This window comes from Ursus maritimus, unplaced genomic scaffold, assembly GCF_017311325.1.
Source record: "Ursus maritimus isolate PB19 unplaced genomic scaffold, ASM1731132v1 scaffold_12, whole genome shotgun sequence".
NCBI classification, from domain to species: domain Eukaryota; kingdom Metazoa; phylum Chordata; class Mammalia; order Carnivora; family Ursidae; genus Ursus; species Ursus maritimus.
In genome coordinates this window covers 9,689,044-9,706,898 of record NW_024423564.1, presented here as the reverse complement: position 1 = coordinate 9,706,898, position 17,855 = coordinate 9,689,044, and the positions used below count along the sequence as shown (strand labels likewise).

At 38.8% G+C, this 17,855-nt stretch overlaps 1 protein-coding gene and 1 pseudogene across 1 annotated transcript in view; one reads left to right on the top strand and one right to left on the bottom strand.

Moving 5' to 3' along the window:
• Positions 1-17,855, bottom strand: part of DENND2C (DENN domain containing 2C) — a 79,872-nt gene that overhangs the window by 33,240 nt on the left and 28,777 nt on the right. The window contains 5 exon segments of the mRNA XM_040626875.1: positions 1-6; positions 8-120; positions 759-871; positions 1,264-1,400; positions 2,363-3,376. The exon segment at positions 1-6 is cut by the window's left edge and continues 49 nt beyond it. Coding sequence (XP_040482809.1) covers positions 1-6; positions 8-120; positions 759-871; positions 1,264-1,400; positions 2,363-3,186 — 1,193 coding nt within the window. The 5' untranslated portion in view covers positions 3,187-3,376.
• Positions 12,823-13,399, top strand: LOC103669455 (annotated as a pseudogene).

Here is a 17,855-nt window from a genome sequence, read left to right as displayed (position 1 = left end):
CTTTCTTTCAGTTAAAGTGACAGGCAAAGTGGTATCCTTTGTGAGCTTTGACCGTAAATAAGCTTGGGAGCTCTTCAGTTCCATAGTCTTCCGGTGGAGAAACTGAGGTTTGGGAGGAAGCTAAAACAGAAGAAGATGTCCTGGTAAGAGTTAAGATCGTCTGGGGAATGCTGATGGTCTCCAGGTCAAGTTATCATAGAAAAAGACGTATCTTGTCTTTAAAGTCACCTCAACTGAGGATACCAGAATTTCTTTTTCACCATTTGTAAAGCTGTTTCTCAGGTTTCTAAGCCATGTTCTACTACGATGTCATCCCATTTCCAGAAAACAACAGCTCAGAGTCCTCATTAACTCAAGGCAGCCTTTGCTTGCGGGGGTGACGAATGCTTCCAGGGACGAGACAGGTAATTTAGGCCACAGACTGTCGTGGGACTAATAGGAAGCTGTGGTAAACTACAGTGTAATGAAAAGCTCATGACCTGTCTAAAGGTGTTCATATTCTCATTTTTTTGAACTGCTAGTAAGTGAACAAACAGAAACTCCAAAACCAAAGAAAACAAAAAGCTGTGAGCTACCCAAAAAGACCCCATAAAGAACACAAAAACCACCACTATCAACAAAATCCATATTTCAGTGCCTCTTAATCTTGGCCCTAGTTAAACCACTCTAACCTTTTTGCAGGGATCATAAACAAGATTCTTATGTTTTCTTATGTCAATTATATATAAGGTTTTCTTATACTGAATCTTTGGTTATACCTTTGGTGCTCGGAAAGCACTTTTAGGGGGCGGTAGCTTCCAGGCTGAAGGGGACCTCCACATGGGCAAAGGCTGCACTGGAATATCTTCATATGGATTTTCCTTGGCGGGATCTTGAAATGTAACGGGAACACAAAGTTTAGAGAAACAGAGTTCCATGGAAACAAAGGGACTACAGCTAGGAAGAGAAATAAAGAACTGTGTTCAGCTTCCTAGTCTATATTGCTGGCCCTTTAAGCTTGAAAACCACTCAGGCGTCCAACCAAGCTAAAAGAATTCTCAAAATACTAGACTATAAACATCTACTTCTGAACTTAGCAGTCCACTAAACTGGCTGCGAAAACCATTCAAGAACAAAAGAACTTATACAACAAAAGTTTCCATATTTAAAAGAAATATCTACAGCAAGATATGCTTGATTATAAAAGAAAATACCATCCTACGGTTAAGGGCCCCACCAAATATCTACTCGTTAAATTTAATTGCAAAGTTTGTGGACACGTACATATGATATCCTCATAGATATTGTCCTCCGACTGTGTGTAATAAAGTGCTGAGCCAGAATTTCTTCCAAGTTCTTCATGAATCTTCTGTGAGTTCCGATTTCGAAAGTGCTGAATATCCTCAAATTCAAAGGATTTCCTTAAGAAAGGAGATATGTTTAAGTTATAAGTTCTAAAACTCTAGGGGCGCCTGGGTGGCTCAGTTGTTAAGCATCTGCCTTCGGCTCAGGGCGTGATCCCAGCGTTCTGGGATCGAGCCCCACATCGGGCTCCTCCACTGGGAGCCTGCTTCTTCCTCTCCCATTACCCCTGCTTGTGTTCCCTCTCTCGCTGGCTGTCTCTCTCTCTGTCAAATAAATAAACAAAATCTTGGGAAAAAAAAGTTTTAAAATCCTAGTCTTCTTTAAATGGGTATGCTAGAGAGAAATCCATAAGTAAAGGACTTGTATGCAAAATTACAAAGGTGTTTTATCAGATAACCTAAGAATAACAAACTAGGCTGGTACCTTATATACACCATGAGAAAATTGGAGGCTTTTGGCCAATTACATTCGTGTTATTTATTGCATAACTTTACTAAATTCACTCTCTAGTGAAAATTGAAGCCAAGACCAGCATGTCCTAAATGAAGCAGGAGAATAGTACTTACTTCCCTACACATGCTTACAGATATAAAATGCAAGTTTTTCTGGGGCGCCTGGGTGGCACAGCGGTTAAGCGTCTGCCTTCGGCTCAGGGCGTGATCCCGGCATTATGGGATCGAGCCCCACATCAGGCTCCTCCGCTATGAGCCTGCTTCTTCCTCTCCCACTCCCCCTGCTTGTGTTCCCTCTCTCGCTGGCTGTCTCTATCTCTGTCAAATAAATAAATAAATAAATCTTTAAAAAAAATGCAAGTTTTTCTGATGTTATGTCCGCAAATTGTCTTAGATATTATTTCCTTTTGTAGGTACTTTTCCCTTGGGTTAATCAACATCTATAAAATCAAACTAGGCCTGTGACCCATGCAGGGAAATGAAAAAGGCTTTGAAAAGAAAAAAGAAGCTCCGTAGCTCTGTAAGGACAATCCTTAGAAATCATTATGGAGCAAATATAAACACACCTTTTAGATCGCCCTCTGATTTTTCTGCCGTATTTCTTTGGTTCAGGTTCCTGAGAAGAGCCCAAATTAGACTCTGCGCAAGAATTATTTTCACAGTATTTTGTGTCACAGTTTCTTTCTTTACAGGGCATAACACCGGATTCAGATAAATATCTGAATGTCCTGCGAGGTTTGGGCAAAGGATTTATAGAAGGTCCACATTCTTGTCCTTCGGGTTCAGAGTAAATATTTTCTAAACTCTTGGTTATTCCATACGAACTGTCCAGCACTCTGAAATTCAACTCTTTTTCTGAAGAGTCACAATGTTCTAAAGCCAAATTCAAGACTTTATCCGGGGGGAGTGCTTCTATTTTCTTCCACAGTATCTGTGAGGTATAGAAATTTCCTGGAGGTAAGGAAGTCTCTGGGTCCAAAACAACTTCTTTCCAGCTTTCTATCTGTTTGACCTGAGAACACACCCAATTGGACTCCGATTCATTTCCAAAGAGGTGTGTATCATCATATCCATGTTTCCCACTTTCATCCTCAGTTTGAACGTGGCTTTCAGCATCTTCATGAACATCTAGACCAACGTTGCGAGACTTGGTTGTATCCAACTTTTTGCTCTTCCCCTCAGCAACAGGACTTTTCTTAAGAATCTCTTGATGACAGTTATTATATCTCACTCCGAAGTCCTTTGGGTGCCACTTCTCTGGATTAGCGATACCATTAGTTCTTCCTTCCCACTGAGAAATTTTTTGTTTGATGTTTTTGCAGTGGCTTCTTGACAGTGTCTGAACGGCAGAACGAGAAAAACCGGCGTCCATGTTCCCAGTTGGGTGCATGACAAAGTATGAATTTTACTGAGGTTCCATTCTAAGTAACTGGGAAATACTGTATTCTTTATCCTGTCAGTTAGAATCCAAACAATTCCAGTATGTTCCTTTCATCTTTAACTTGGAAATCTTTTTTGAAAGAGAAAAATTTTGATCATTGATCCTTGTGGAAATGGCTGCACCTTTATCTTGAATATTCCTATTAAAAAGAGACAATCATGTTAACACAGTTTTATAGTTTCCTAACTTAAAGTCCACTAAAACACTAGCTATCCCTAAATAATTCATTTACAGTGCATATGTAAAAATGTACCTGTCATCCCCTAAGTAACTCAACTCTATAAAGGCATTCCTAAGACGGTGATAGAACACAGAGAAAATAGCACTTGGGATATTTCTCAAATTGTCAGCTTTAATGTTCTGCCGTATTTAATTTCCTAAAGCTAGGGAGAATGAGGTTTTCTAAGAGATTACGACACAGCGGTATACAACAGTATTTTGTCAAACCAATTCCTTAAGATACCTTCTCATAATGAAACAAGGACCAGCAGAGGATTATAAAAAGCATACCTATACAGAAATACATCGCAAATAACTAAAAAGTTTATGTATACATCCAGAGAAAGAGCCAGTTCGTTTGGAAATACATTAATACTTAATCTCCTCCTTCTCTCCTACTTTGGGAGATAATATGAGCCCTTATTTCAACTTTACTGTTCGCAGCCCAGGATTCCATATGCGCGGTGCTAACGACAAGCCAATGTGCCATTAACTCGCAGTTGCTTTAAAATATCATAACCTATTTCATCACCGACTGAGCTCTGCACATCGCTGCCACCACACCCTTGACCCAAATCGGCAAAAACACTTACAGGCTCTGTCGCAGTCCTTCCTTTCACATACAGGCTTCACTCATTTAGGCCCATAAATGTTTCCTCAAATGTAAAATTTGACATAGAACTTTTCTTATCAACTGAGTAAAGACCCAATCTCAAGTTCTACTCTGTACTGGTTATAAATAGCAACTGATTCAAAACTTCCTGAGGCAGGGGTCATCCTTCCTTGAGCTTTGTCTGTGGGGCCTTGATTAACAGGCAGGAAAATATCCTGGCCCGGCTCTGTCAGGGCAGCTGACCAAAACTGATACACAATTCACACACAAAATTTATTCTAGGCAGGACAATTGCTAATCAGGGCTTCCATCACCTTTCCTTTCAACCATTCCTACAAGTTTGTAGGAAAACCAGTTTTGCCTGCAAATAAACTTTGATGAGGATCTAATGAAAAAAAAAATCATTCTAAATAACCTTAAGAAATTAAACTAATGTGGGTGGAAAAAAAACCCAAAGCCCCAAAATACCAAAGCTGTTGTTGCAGAGCTCTTTTTTTTTTTTTTTTGGCTGCCACAGCTCCCAGCCCTTGCTCTGCGTGACCCACCCACACCGTCTGGCACCCAGGCCCAGAACCCTCCGTAAAAGATTAACGCACACAATTTGAAGGTCCAATCAGCTACCGCTCATTATTACAACTGAAAATCTTTTTGTTGATTCTGATGTTTATAGAGGAGTCCTAAGAATTTTAGGGTGTCCTTGAGACGCACGTTTTCCTCACTATAGACAAGATGGAAGTACAGCTGACCCTTAAACAAGGCCGGGGTGAGGGGTGCTGACCTCCCGCACAGCTGAAAATCTGCATATAGCTTTTTTTTTAAGATTTTATTTATTTGTCAGATAGAGAGAGCACGCACAAGCGGGGGAGCGGCAGGCAGAGGGAGAGGCAGGCTCCCCGCTGAGCAAGGAGCCTGATGTGGGACTTGATTCCAGGACTCCGGGATCACGATCTGAGCCAAAGGCAGTCGCTTAACTGACTGAGCCACCCAGGCGTCCCATGCATATAACTTTTGACTCTTCCAAAATTTAATTACCAACAGCCTACAGATGGCAGGAAGAAGCCTTATCGATAATATTAACAGCTGATTAACACATATTTTGTATGTTATTTTGTACTATATGCTATATTCTTTTTTTAAATATACTGTACTCTTACAATAAGCTAGAGAAAAATATTAAGAAAAATCCTAAGGAAGAGAAAATACACTTAAATACTGTACTGTACTTATCTCAAAATATCCACCTAGAAGTGAACCCACACAATTCAAGGTTGTTGTTCAAGGGTCAACTGTATTTTTCTCTCTCTTAGGAGCCTAGTAGAGGTTTTCATTTCTTTGCTTTCTTTACTTTTCCTTTGTTACTATGTGAATGCATGTAATGTAGGAATGAATGTAAGGTATGAATGGGTCAAACTGGGAAGAAAGATGAAATTTGCTAGGGCTAAAGAAATTTTTTCTAGGGTTAAAGAAATCTTTAACTTGAAAATTACTAGCAACAAATGCTAAATTTATGGACTTCACACACAAATATGAATGATGTGTACTGATGGCATTGCAGTGGCAATGGGGTAGCAGAGCAACATAAGACAATCCTGACAAAAGCAGGCATTACAAACAGAAACGCTACATGCTCTTAAATGTATGTATTAATACACTGTAGCTTTCAAAAAATGGACAATTTCAGAAACAAAAAAGTTTTAGTGCATTCTAACTAGACGGATGTCTACCTAGACAGTACAGAGAATTTATTTTTATATCTGATTTCACAGTACCAATTTTTTAAAAAAGATTTTATTCATTAATTTGACATAGAGAGACAGCCAGCGAGAGAGGGAACACAAGCAGGGGGAGTGGGAGAGGAAGAAGCAGGCTCCCAGTGGAGGAGCCTGATGTGGGGCTCGATCCCAGAACGCTGGGATCACGCCCTGAGCCAAAGGCAGACGCTCAACGACTGCACCACCCAGGCACCCCACAGTACCAATTTTTTGACAGATTAAACTCTTTTATTTTTTTTTAAGATTTTATTTATTTATTTGACAGGGAAAGAGGCAGCGAGAGAGGGAACACAAGCAGGGGGGCTTCCCGCTGAGCGGGGAGCCCGATGTGGGATCATGACCTGAGCCGAAGGCAGATGCTTAACGACTGAGCCACCCAGGCGCCCGATTAAACTCTTTCTGATTCTGTCCCATCCAAAAAATAAGAATCACTCACAAACCAAGAGTTGCCTCCGTTGTGTTCTTCCAGGCAACTCACGTCTGACTTGAACCCAGTTTTAAATTCTGAGCCACCTTGCTCCCCAGCGCCTCCTCCACATGGCTCTCCTGCTTTGTGAGATCCTTTACATCCCACCCCCCACCTCCCCAGTTTCTTGCTTGACCTCCACTACCAGGAACATTCTAAGCCCTAAGCGCTGGCCCAGTTTGCAAGTCCTAGATCTCTCCATAGCTTCATCTTTTGAAAACTCCCTAAAGCCAACTCGCACATTTGTCCCTAGAGATTTCTTCCTCAAGTTTGCTGCAATAGTTCTAACAAAAACACAGACTGAGAAAATATGACAACTTCAACAATTTTTAGAAATTTTTTTTCTTAATACCATGAAATGAGTCAGACTTCCCTCCCATTAAAGATGACTAAGGCAGGCAGGACTCACAACTTAGAGGAGGGAGAGCACTCAATAACCTCAATGGACATCTCAACAGAAAAAACAGCAACAGTCATTCAGTTCCTCGGGTGAACAAAAGACGTACAAATATGAAAAACCAAGCATGACTTTAGAAGTATAATAAAACAGCATGCTTGCAATAAAGGGTACTAATAAAACTTATTTTTTTCCTGTTCTTTGTTCCCAAAGAGGTGATCCTTCATCAGATCCCCTTGTTTTTATTTTCTGTTCTTCTCTGAGTATTTACTTTCATCCAAGAAACACATCAACTGTAGTTTATCAGCTTAAAATGTAATGTCTAATATAACTTATCATATATAGGATTGTGTGTTTTTAGCATATTAAAAGAAACCAATTTGAGTTTAGTCGGGTAAGTGAAATTCTCTTTGGAAAAGAGAATACCGATGTTCTATTTTACTAACTCAAGCCTTACATGAGAAAGCTTCTCATTCCAAATCCGTTAAAATATTTTATTTGATCAAACATAAATATCTAACAAAATAGGAAGAATTTGGAACATTCTGAAAGTTGATTTAAAAACTGATGAAAGGGTATGCTTTTAATGATTTATTTATTTGAGAGAGAGAGTGAAAAAGAGAGAGGGTGTGCGCTTGAGAGTTGGGAGAGAGGCAGGAGAGACTCCAGGCAGACTCCCCGCTGAGCAAGGAGCCCGAAAGGCTGAAACCAAGTGGCTCAACCAACAGAGCCACTGAGGCACCCCAAGGGTATGCTTTTAAACGATTAACATTTTTTATGTGAATTTTGCCTCAATTAGAAAGAAAATTGATGAAAGGGACAAGGAAGATTCTCACCACTGGCCACGACAGAGTCATTGAACTAGACTTGCCTTCCCAACATAACCATAAAACCGGACTTATATATTAAATAAAATAAATGCTTTCGATATTGGATAACAGACAACACAGGACTGTAATCTCTGAACGAAGAAAAACAAACGAGGCAGGCACTATGTTGGCCCAGTTTTCACCCTGGAGGCTCTTTCCAGAAAACAGCACAGAACATGATAACCTTGTGAGCTACGGATAAAGGGATCAGAGTTTGAAGGGGCTAGGAAAGATGGAATTTTCAGGGCCCCATATCGGATAGAAGGGAGCAACACAGAAAAAGCTCCAGAAATCTGCATGGGATCTCCTTGGGTCTTGCTTTGAATACTGCTAACGCACAGGGTAACACTGCACAAGGCTGGAAACAAATTACTGGGGAAAGAACAACTACAGGGGACCTGTAAGCTGACTAATACCCAGAGTTCCCAAAGGGCTGGGAAATGTTCAACTTACAATGACCTATAGAGAAGCAGACTTGTCGAACAGTCAGGCCATTCTGTAGAATGTTAGGAGGTCATGGCTTGTCAGTAATGCTAAACTAGCCCTAGAATGAAGACTACTTTACAGCTACCCTAACAAAGCTTTAAAAAAGCCTTAAAAGTGGGAGGATCAGTCAGTTAGGTGTGTGCCTTTGGCTCAGGTCATGATCTTAGGGTCCTGGGTTCGAGCCCCGCCTCGGGCTCTCTACTCACACCATAATGAAGCTGCAGAGAATCAGCGATAAAGAGAAAATTCTTAAATGGCCAGAACAACAACAACAACAACAAAATACATATCACATACAGAGGAAAGAAGGTAAGCAGGAAACAATGGAAAATACTTAAACTGCTGGCAGGGGAGGTGGACAGGAGTGTGAATCTAGAATTCTACACATATCCTTCAAAAATGAAGGTTGAAATGAACATATTTTCAATTGAAAAAAGCTGTGAGAATTTTTCAGCAGCAGACCTGCATGCAGGGCCAGTGACATAATTTGTGGGTCCCAGTGCAAACTGAAAATGTGCAGGGAAAGTGCTTTAAACGTAGATATGAAGCTTTTTTCCCTTTCTTCTGCAATCTCTTTGAATTTGTCATAGTCTTCTTTATTTTACTATCTAATGTTTTAAGTAAAAAAAAAAAATCTAAATTATTAGCATGAATATACCATTCATCTCTATGTGTGCAATGCCATTTTAAATGCAAACATAAGAGCATTTAGGGGCGCCTGGGTGGCTCAGTCGTTAAGCGTCTGCCTTCAGCTCAGGGCGTGATCCCAGGGTCCTGGGATCGAGCCCCACATCGGGCTCCTCCGGTGGGAGCCTGCTTCTTCCTCTCCCACTCCCCCTGCTTGTGTTCCCTCTCTCGCTGGCTGTCTCTCTCTCTGTTAAAATAAATAAATAAATAAATAAATAAATAAATAAATAAATAAACAAACAAAAGCATTTAACTCATATGCAGAATCACTGGAAATAAACAATCCCTATTTTTGGCTTGTCGTGAATGGTGCTTCAAGCTGGCTGGAAGAGACAAACACAGCCAGATTCAAAAGGTTGGAAGGAGAAAGGGAGGGTTCCCCCACGCCTGGAACAGGCCAAGAGAATGTTGTCAGGTCTAGGGATACCTGTGGAATGAGCACAGATTCTCAGAGGAACCGGGGAGCCCAGCGCTGTGATGTGGGCCTTGCACATGCCTGCTTGGGCCTAATGGCTGCTAGAATCCCCCTCCTGCCAGCCACCAAACCAACATGCCACGCTCTGGCTGAGGCAGGGTCTGGGGAAGTATAGCCAGGTATCTCCACATCCCACAGGCATGCCTCCCCAACTCATGCCAGACAGGTAACCCCCAAGGATCTATAAATCTCTGCCCAGAACACACTTGATAATCTGCACCGGGGTGGGTGATGGGCTTGCTTCTGTAAAACCAAGGCCTCCACTTGGCTGCTCGCCAGATACAGCATGGTGCTGCCAGTGGGGGTGGGACAGCCATTGCCATGCCCTGTTTCAAGACTTCATGGGTGTACCTAACTCAACCTCAGCCCTCCCACACCAGGCTTCTGCTGAGAGCAGAGTGACAATGGTCACAGGGTGCAGGGGGGGAAGGGCCGTGCAGGGCTAGCTGGAGAGAGGGCAGCTGAGAACTCTTCCTCAGGAGGTGGCAGGAGGCAGGGCCCCGAGTGAACTGAGGCTCCAACCCCTGGTCCACACTGTATTGTCCCATCAGTCTTCACATACAGAACATAAATTCAAGGGTGCCTGGCTGGTCCAGTTGGTAGAGTATGCAACTCTTGATCCTAGGGTTGTGGGTTCAAGTCCTACAGTGGGTATAGAGATTACTTAAAAATAAAAAATATAATCTTTAGCTCAGATTTTATGGCTCAGTCAGTTAAGCATCCTCCTTCAGCTCAGGTCATGATCTTGGAATCCTGGGATCAAGCCGTGCATTGTCAGACTTCATGGCGAGTCTGTTTCTCTCTCTCCCTCTGCCCCTCCCTCTCCCTCTCTCAGATAAATAAATAAAATCTTTAAAAAAATAAAATATTTTTAAAAAACCCCACAAATTCAAAGATTAAGTTATCAGAATTTCAAGATGGCTACCACAGAGTATAAAACCCCACAGGGCCCTTTTGAGTGCAGGACCCTGTGCAGTTACACTAATTATTTGCCCATGAAGCTGGCCCTGTTTACACTATATTGTGGAATTTATAAAAATGTGGGAGTAAAACTTAAGAAGAGCACAAAGGAGGGAAAGAAATATGGAAATGTAGTACCTTAAATTTCTTACTTTATATGTGAAGTAATACATTATTTTTTTAAGATTTTATTTTTAGGTAATTCCTACACCCAACATGGGGCTCAAGCTCACATTTCCAAGACCAAGAGTCGCATGCTCCTCTGAGCCAGCCAGGAGCCCCACGTAGCACATTACTTGAAGGGGAAAGATTAAAGTTGTACGTTGTGAACTCTAAAGCAATCACTAAAAGAAGGGAATTCTAAAAAATACTCAGTGCAGAAAAAAGTGGGGTTGAGGGAGAGGAGGAAGAACCACAAGAACAAAAATAACCACCAAAAAACCAAACAGAAACAGAAAATGAATAGCAAGATTGTACACTTAAATCTGACCATACTAATAATGTTTAATGTAAATGAGCTAAACTCTAAATAAAAGGCAAAGATGATCATACTTGACTAAAAAAAAAAAAAAAGCAAGACCTAACTCTGCACTTCTTTAAATACTGCACTTTGAATTTAAAGAGACATATCTGTTAAAATAAAGAGGCTCAAACACTAAAGGAAACATTATCCTAAGAACCCGGGATTGACTGTATTAATATCAGACAAAGCAGACTTCTAGCCAAGAAATATTAGCAGAGATAAAGACATTTCAAACAAAATGGAGTCAAGTCATCAAGAAGGTTGAATAATCCTGAATGTTCATGTACCTAATAACAGAGTTTCAAAATGTAAGAAGCAAAAAAATGTCAGAACCAAAAGGACAAATGGATAAACCTGTAATTTTACTGAGGATTTTATCACTCTTCATGAATAATAGCCACACTGACAGAAAATCAGGAAATATATAAAAGACTTGAATACCGCCATTATCAACTTGACCTAAATGACATTTTAGAACACTGCACCCAACAACAACAGTATATATTCAAGTATACATGGACTATTTAACAGTAAACCATATGTTGGGCCACAAAATAAAACTTAGGGAATTTTAAATGACTGAAGTCATTGTGAGAATGATTCTCTAACTCACAATGGAACTTAATTAAAAATAAATAATCAAAAGATATCTGGAAAATGCCAAAATATCTGGAAAGAAATGCTTATGTTACTAAAAAAAAAGTCTGGAAATACTGTATCTTGGTGTTTGAAATTAAAACACATTTTACCCCATTAAGTTTCAAGTTATTATTTTAAAATATTCCCCAGATTAAATGCTCTAGGTTAACATATTTTTTAAATTATCCTATTGCCAATCCTGCACAAAACGTACCATCCTTTTCAATATTACACCCTTCTAAATCCTATAGTGAAATTTGAATGTCATTATTCCACTTAATATCTGAAAAAACCCCCAATGATTTAAGGTTGTCTCTTAAGAAGGGGAAAAAAAGTAAACTAAACTCAAAGCAAGTACAAGAAAATAATAAGTTGTAAATATTCATGAAATAGCAACCATTGAACAACAGAGAGATCAATGAAACATAAAAAGTTATTTGAAACATCAATAAACTGATAAACAACTAAGTGGATTGAACAAATAAAAAAAGAAGAAAAAGTGCAAATTAGCAGTATGAGGAATGAAAAAGGGGTCATTACCACAAATCTTACATTAAAAGATATACAGAATGATTATGAATACATTCATTGTAGTAAATTTGACAACTTAAATGAGATGGACAAATTCCTTGAAAGATACAAATTGCCAAAACAGACACAAGAAGATACAGGAATTCTGAGTATCTCTGTATTTATTTTTTAAATTAAAATTTTAATTAAAAGCCTTTGCATTAAAAAAAACCCTCCAGGTCCATGCAGCTTCACTGGTTAATTTTATTAAACATCCAAAGAAATAATATTATCTTACATAATAATATTCAGCCATTAGGCCCAAGCAAGCATGCCCCACATCACAGTGCTGGGCTCCCAGGTTCCTGTGAGCATCTGTGCTCATTCCACAATATTAATCTTACACAAACTCTTTCAGAAAATAGAACAGGAAACATTTTCTAACTCATTTTATAAGACCAACATTACCCTGTTGGAAAAATCAAAGACACTACAAGAGAAGAAAAATACAGAGGAGAACTCATGAACGTAAACGTGAAAGTCCTTTAAGAACATACGCAAATAAAATTCATAAATAAACATAAAAGATAATAAGTCGTGAATGAGTAGAGTTTATAAACTTATAAACTCTAAGTGAATGCAAAGTTGCTTTAAAATTAAAAATAATTTTTTATGAGATAAAGAAAAAACCCTTTTGTAATTATCTTAGTAGATGCAAAAAGGCATTTGAAAAAATTTCACACTTATTCATAATTGGGGGAAAAAAAAAAACCTCTAGCAAATCAGAAATTGAATTTCCACAATCTGATAAATGGCAACTATGAAAAAACTACTGCAATATCATACAAAGTGGTAAAAGATTTAACACTTTCCCTTAAGAGTGAGAAAAAGGCAAGGATGTCTTCTTTCACTGCTTTTATTCAACATTTTTATTTTATTTAGATTGGAAAAGTGCCCCTTCAGCTCTGATACACTGGGGAACAAGGTCGTGAAAAGAGGAGGACTTGGGGTGGTGCTGCCATTTCTAACGTCTTGGGTCCCTGGGCCTTTTGCAGAACTTCCAACAGTGCTCCGTTGGGACACAGCATCCAGAGGTTCACAACCTGTGTGGTCTCTAGGAGCCACTAGCAAGAGGGCCTAGGGAAGAATTTGTCATTTTCAATGGAAAACAAGTGGCAGTTACTAATTATGTCAACTGTGTATTTTGGATCTGGACTTGCTGCACTTTTTTAAAAATAGTAAGACACTAGTTGCTTAAGAAATAAGGATGTTTTAATTAATCCATTAAACAGATGTGAAAAGGAACACGTAAGAGGTGCAATCTCTTTGAAAAAAATGAATCAAACTCTTGAATTCAATATACTCAATATGTTTGTAAATAAACTTAGGGCATAAAAAAAAAGGAAAAGAAGTAAAACAACATGATTGTATACATAGAAAGTCCTAAGAATCTACAATAACAAGCTACTAAAATTCATTAGGGAATTTAGCAAGGTCTCAGGATACATGGTCAATATATAAGAGACAACTTGTACATATGTATATATGGTGAATAAACAATTGGAAAATGAAATGTAATATAACATAAACAATTGCATAAGAATCATGAAATACTTAGGGGTACAAAACTTTTCCACTGAAAATACAAGATATTGCTAAGAAAAAAAATTAAAGAACTACTAAATAAAGAGATCCATCATCACATTAATGAACTAGAAGATTCAATTTGTTAAGACATCAAATTCTCTCGAAATTGATCTGTAGATTCAACACAGTCCTAATCAAAATCACAGCAGGCTTTGCTGCAGAAATTGACAAGCTGATTCTCAAATTTATATAGAAATGCAAAGGACCTCAAATAACCTAAACCTTTTTCAAAAATAAGAAGGTTGAAGAACATATACTACTGATTTCAAGACATTATAAAGCTACAGTAATCTAGACAACGTGTATTAGTGAAAGCAGACACAAATGGATCAATAGAACGGTACAGAGTCTAGAAACAGACCCACACTTATATAGTCAACTGATTTCCACAAAGCTGGGGAAAAATGATCTTTTCAACAGATGGCTTTGGAACAAATGGATTTCTACTGGGAAAAAATTAACCCTGACCTTTACCCACACCATTTATAAAAGTTAACTTGAAATACAGCATAAGCCTAAACCTAACAGATAAAACTATAAACCTCCTAGAAGAAAAAACAGACAAAAAAATCTTTAGGGAAGGAAAAGATTTCTTAGGACATGAAAAGCACTAACCCATAGAGGCAAGAAATGGATAAACTGGACTTCATCAAAATTAAGATCTTGTGCTCTTCTAAAGCTGTTTTAAAAATGACACAGCAAGTCACAGACAAGGAAAGAATATTCAAAATACATATATCTGACAAGCACTTAAATCCACAACATATAAGGAACTGTTACAAATGAATGATAAGGCGAACAATACAATTAAAATATGCATCAGATGTGAACAGACATTTTACAAAAGATTTTACAAGTAGCCGGTAAGTACAATAAAGTACCCGAAAAACGGTACACTATCATTAGTCATTAAAGACATGCAAATTAAAACCCAAGATACCACTACATACTCACTAGAACGGTTAAAATGTAAAAGAATAATACTAAGTATTGGAGTACCTGGAACTCTCAAACACGGCTGCTGTAAAATGGTACAACCACTTTGGAAAACAGTTTGGCAGTTTCCTATAAAACTAAACATACGACGGCCATATGAAGTAGCAATTACACTTGTAGGTTTTTCACGTGAAAGAAAAATGTTTACACACATAATTCAACATGAATATATTCACAGCATCTTTATTCCGAATAGCCCAAACTAGAAACAACCAAAAGGCTATCAACAAGTGAATAAAGTGTAAGATATTCATACAATAGGATATTCCTCAGCAATAAAAAGGAACAAAACCAACAATATGCACAAAAACGTGGACATCTCCCAAAAACATGCAGAAACAAAAAAGTACATACAGTATGATTCCATTTACATGAAATTCAAGAAGAGCCAAAATTAATCTATAATGAAAGAAAGCAGATCTGTGGTTGTCTAGGGCCAGGAAGGTGAGAACTAACCACAAAAGAGTAGAAGGGAACTTTTGGGGGTGATGAAAATATCATACATCTTGATTAGGATGGTAGTTACAAAGGTGTATACATTTGTCAGAATTAACTGACCATACACTTAAAAGGGATGAATCTGGTTGTATGAAGTTATATCCTGGGGCACCTGGCCAGCTCAGTCGGTAGAGCGTCCGACTCTTGATCTTGGGGTTATGAGTTCAAGCCCCATTCTTTCTCTTCTTCTTTTGAGACTCTCATTACACATGTTAGATGATTTAATATTATTCCACAGGTTACTTGTGCTCTGTTCTTTTTTTTTTTTTTTTACTTTTTTTTTCTTTCTCTGCTTCAGTTTAGATAAATTCTATTGACCTGTTTTCAAGTTCACTAAGCATTCTACAGAGCAAAGTTCAATCTGATTTTAAGTCCATCTAATAATTCTTATTTCAGATATGGTATTTTTCAGCTTCAAATTTTCTATCTGGTTTTTCTAACATTACCATTCCTCTTCTGAAATACTCCATCTCTCCACCCATTATATTTTTTCCTGTATATTATTTAATATATTTATAATAATCTTCAAGTCCTTGTTGGCTAATGCCAACAAATGTGTCATCTTTAGGTTTCCTTTTTTGACTCTTTTTTCTCTTCATTATGGTTCTCATTTTCTATTTCTTCTAGTGCCTTGTTATTTTAACTTATGTATGTATGTATGTATGTACACATGTATGTATGTATTTAAGTAATCTCTACCCCCACCACGGGGTCAAACTCACAACCCTGAGATCAAGAGTCGCATGTTCCTCCCACTGAGCCAGCCAGGCACCCCTAGTGTCTTGTAATTTTTAATCATATTCTTGACACTGCCTATAAAAGAACAATAGAGGAAAAGATATACTTTGTGTTTGTTTTGCTTTATATATTTCTGAGATTATAAACATTCCTCTCTCTGGTAATTAGATTCAGGGGCTGATAATTCGGATTCCTCCTACAGTCAAGTTGAGCTGAGGCTGGTCTTATTACATGGAATTCACCTGGGATTAGCCCAACCTTTAACCTCCTGAGCTGCTGCTACCTTTTAAATAGTGTCAATATTTGAGCTGGAAAAAGGATGACTACAGTTTCAATTATTTTTGCTTCAACTCTGGATTCAACCCTGGCAGGATATCACTGCACAAATATGTGGGGCTATAAAACTTCTTTGTGCCTCCCATACCCCCTGCAACACTGCTGTGTTAGTAAAAACTGGAACAGCAGATAATTATTGGGCCAAGTGGTTTGTTTTGCATTTGGGATTCCTCCAGATTCCAATCCACACTCCAATTCCAATTTTAGCATGTGTGCTGCTGAAGCAAGCACCACACTCCAATTGCAACAGTCCATACTGTGAACTAAGACTTGGCAGATTTTCCCTTTCCTCTGGGAAGCCTCACCATCTATGCCAGGGCTACTTGTATCCAGACTATATGCTTGTCCTCACGTATGAAAGTTGTTATGGCTCTTTGCTCACTTATAAAGGAATTCACTTTGGAACTCAGTTCATCGAAATTTCCCTGCATCCACTACTATTCACTAGCCCCAGAGAAATACATGATTTTTATTTTGTCCAGGATTTTCTTATTACTATGGGAACAAATGTTTTTCAAGTCCTTTTACATCCTAACTGGAAGAGGAAGTCTTAAAATGTTTTTAACGAAATAGAATAGTGAACAATAGTATAAATCAGAATACACTTCATGAAGGAAGGGTAAGTATCGCTTCAGAATATTTGTTTCAGGGGTGTGTGTGTGTGCGTCTGTGTGTTTGTGTGTGTAATGGATTGCAAATGTATTTATTATGGTGAATCGTGGTAAAAAATTTTGGAAAGTCTGTTTAGAGACACTGACGTTCACTTCAACGCAAGGTAAGTTTAGAGAAAGGATATCAGGACACTAATCTTTATTTTTCTTTTAAGATTTTATTTATTTGTTAGAGAGTGGGAGAGAGCACAAGCAGGGGGATGGCAGGCAGAGGCAGAGGGAGAAGCAGGCTCCCTGCCGAGCAATGAGCCTGATGGGGGACTCAATTCCAGGACTCTGGGGTCATGACCAGAGCCGAAGGCAGACGCTTAACTGACTTGAGCCACCCAGGCATCCCAGGACACTAATCTTTTAGAAAATTGTCTACTGGGTGATGGGCATTAAGGAGCGCACGTGAGGTGATGAGCACTGGGTGTTCTCTGCAGCCGATGAATTGTTGAACACCACATCTGAAACTAATGATGTGCTGTGTGTTGGCTAACAGAATTTAAATGAAAAAACAAAGAGAATTGTCTACTGCTAGCTGAATTTCAGGCACTGAACAGTTCAGAAACATATAGGCTTTTACATATCAACACAGAACAAAGTAAGTCCCTGGAAAAATACACAAAGCATAAATTATCACAATAGGCAACTGCTGTTAGAGAAGAATAAAATACATCCAGATATTTTAAGAACAAACAGCCTTTGGTTTTTATTAAAGCCAGTTTCTGGGCCTATGTGCTATAATTCAATGTGCTGCTTACTGATTGCTATTATTAGATTAAGAATGCAAAGAAAGATTCTGGAGAGAGAATGTGCTCCTTTTATATCTGGCTCCTTTAATAAAAATATTTTTGAAATTTCTTTTTTTGGAGTGAGGGAAAGAGATAAGAAGATTCTCCGAATGTAAGAAAGCTATTCCTAAGGTGAACAGAATAAATCACCTTTAACTCAGCATCAATGAAACAAACCATAGAAAAGGCGTGTTTAGGGGCGCCTGGGTGGCTCAGTTGGTTAAGCGTCCTCTTTTGGCTCAGGTCATGATCCAGGGTCCTGGGACTGAGCCCCGCATTGGGCTCCCTGCACAGTGGAGAGCCTGCTTCTCCCTCTCCCTCTGACACTCTCCCCCCCCCC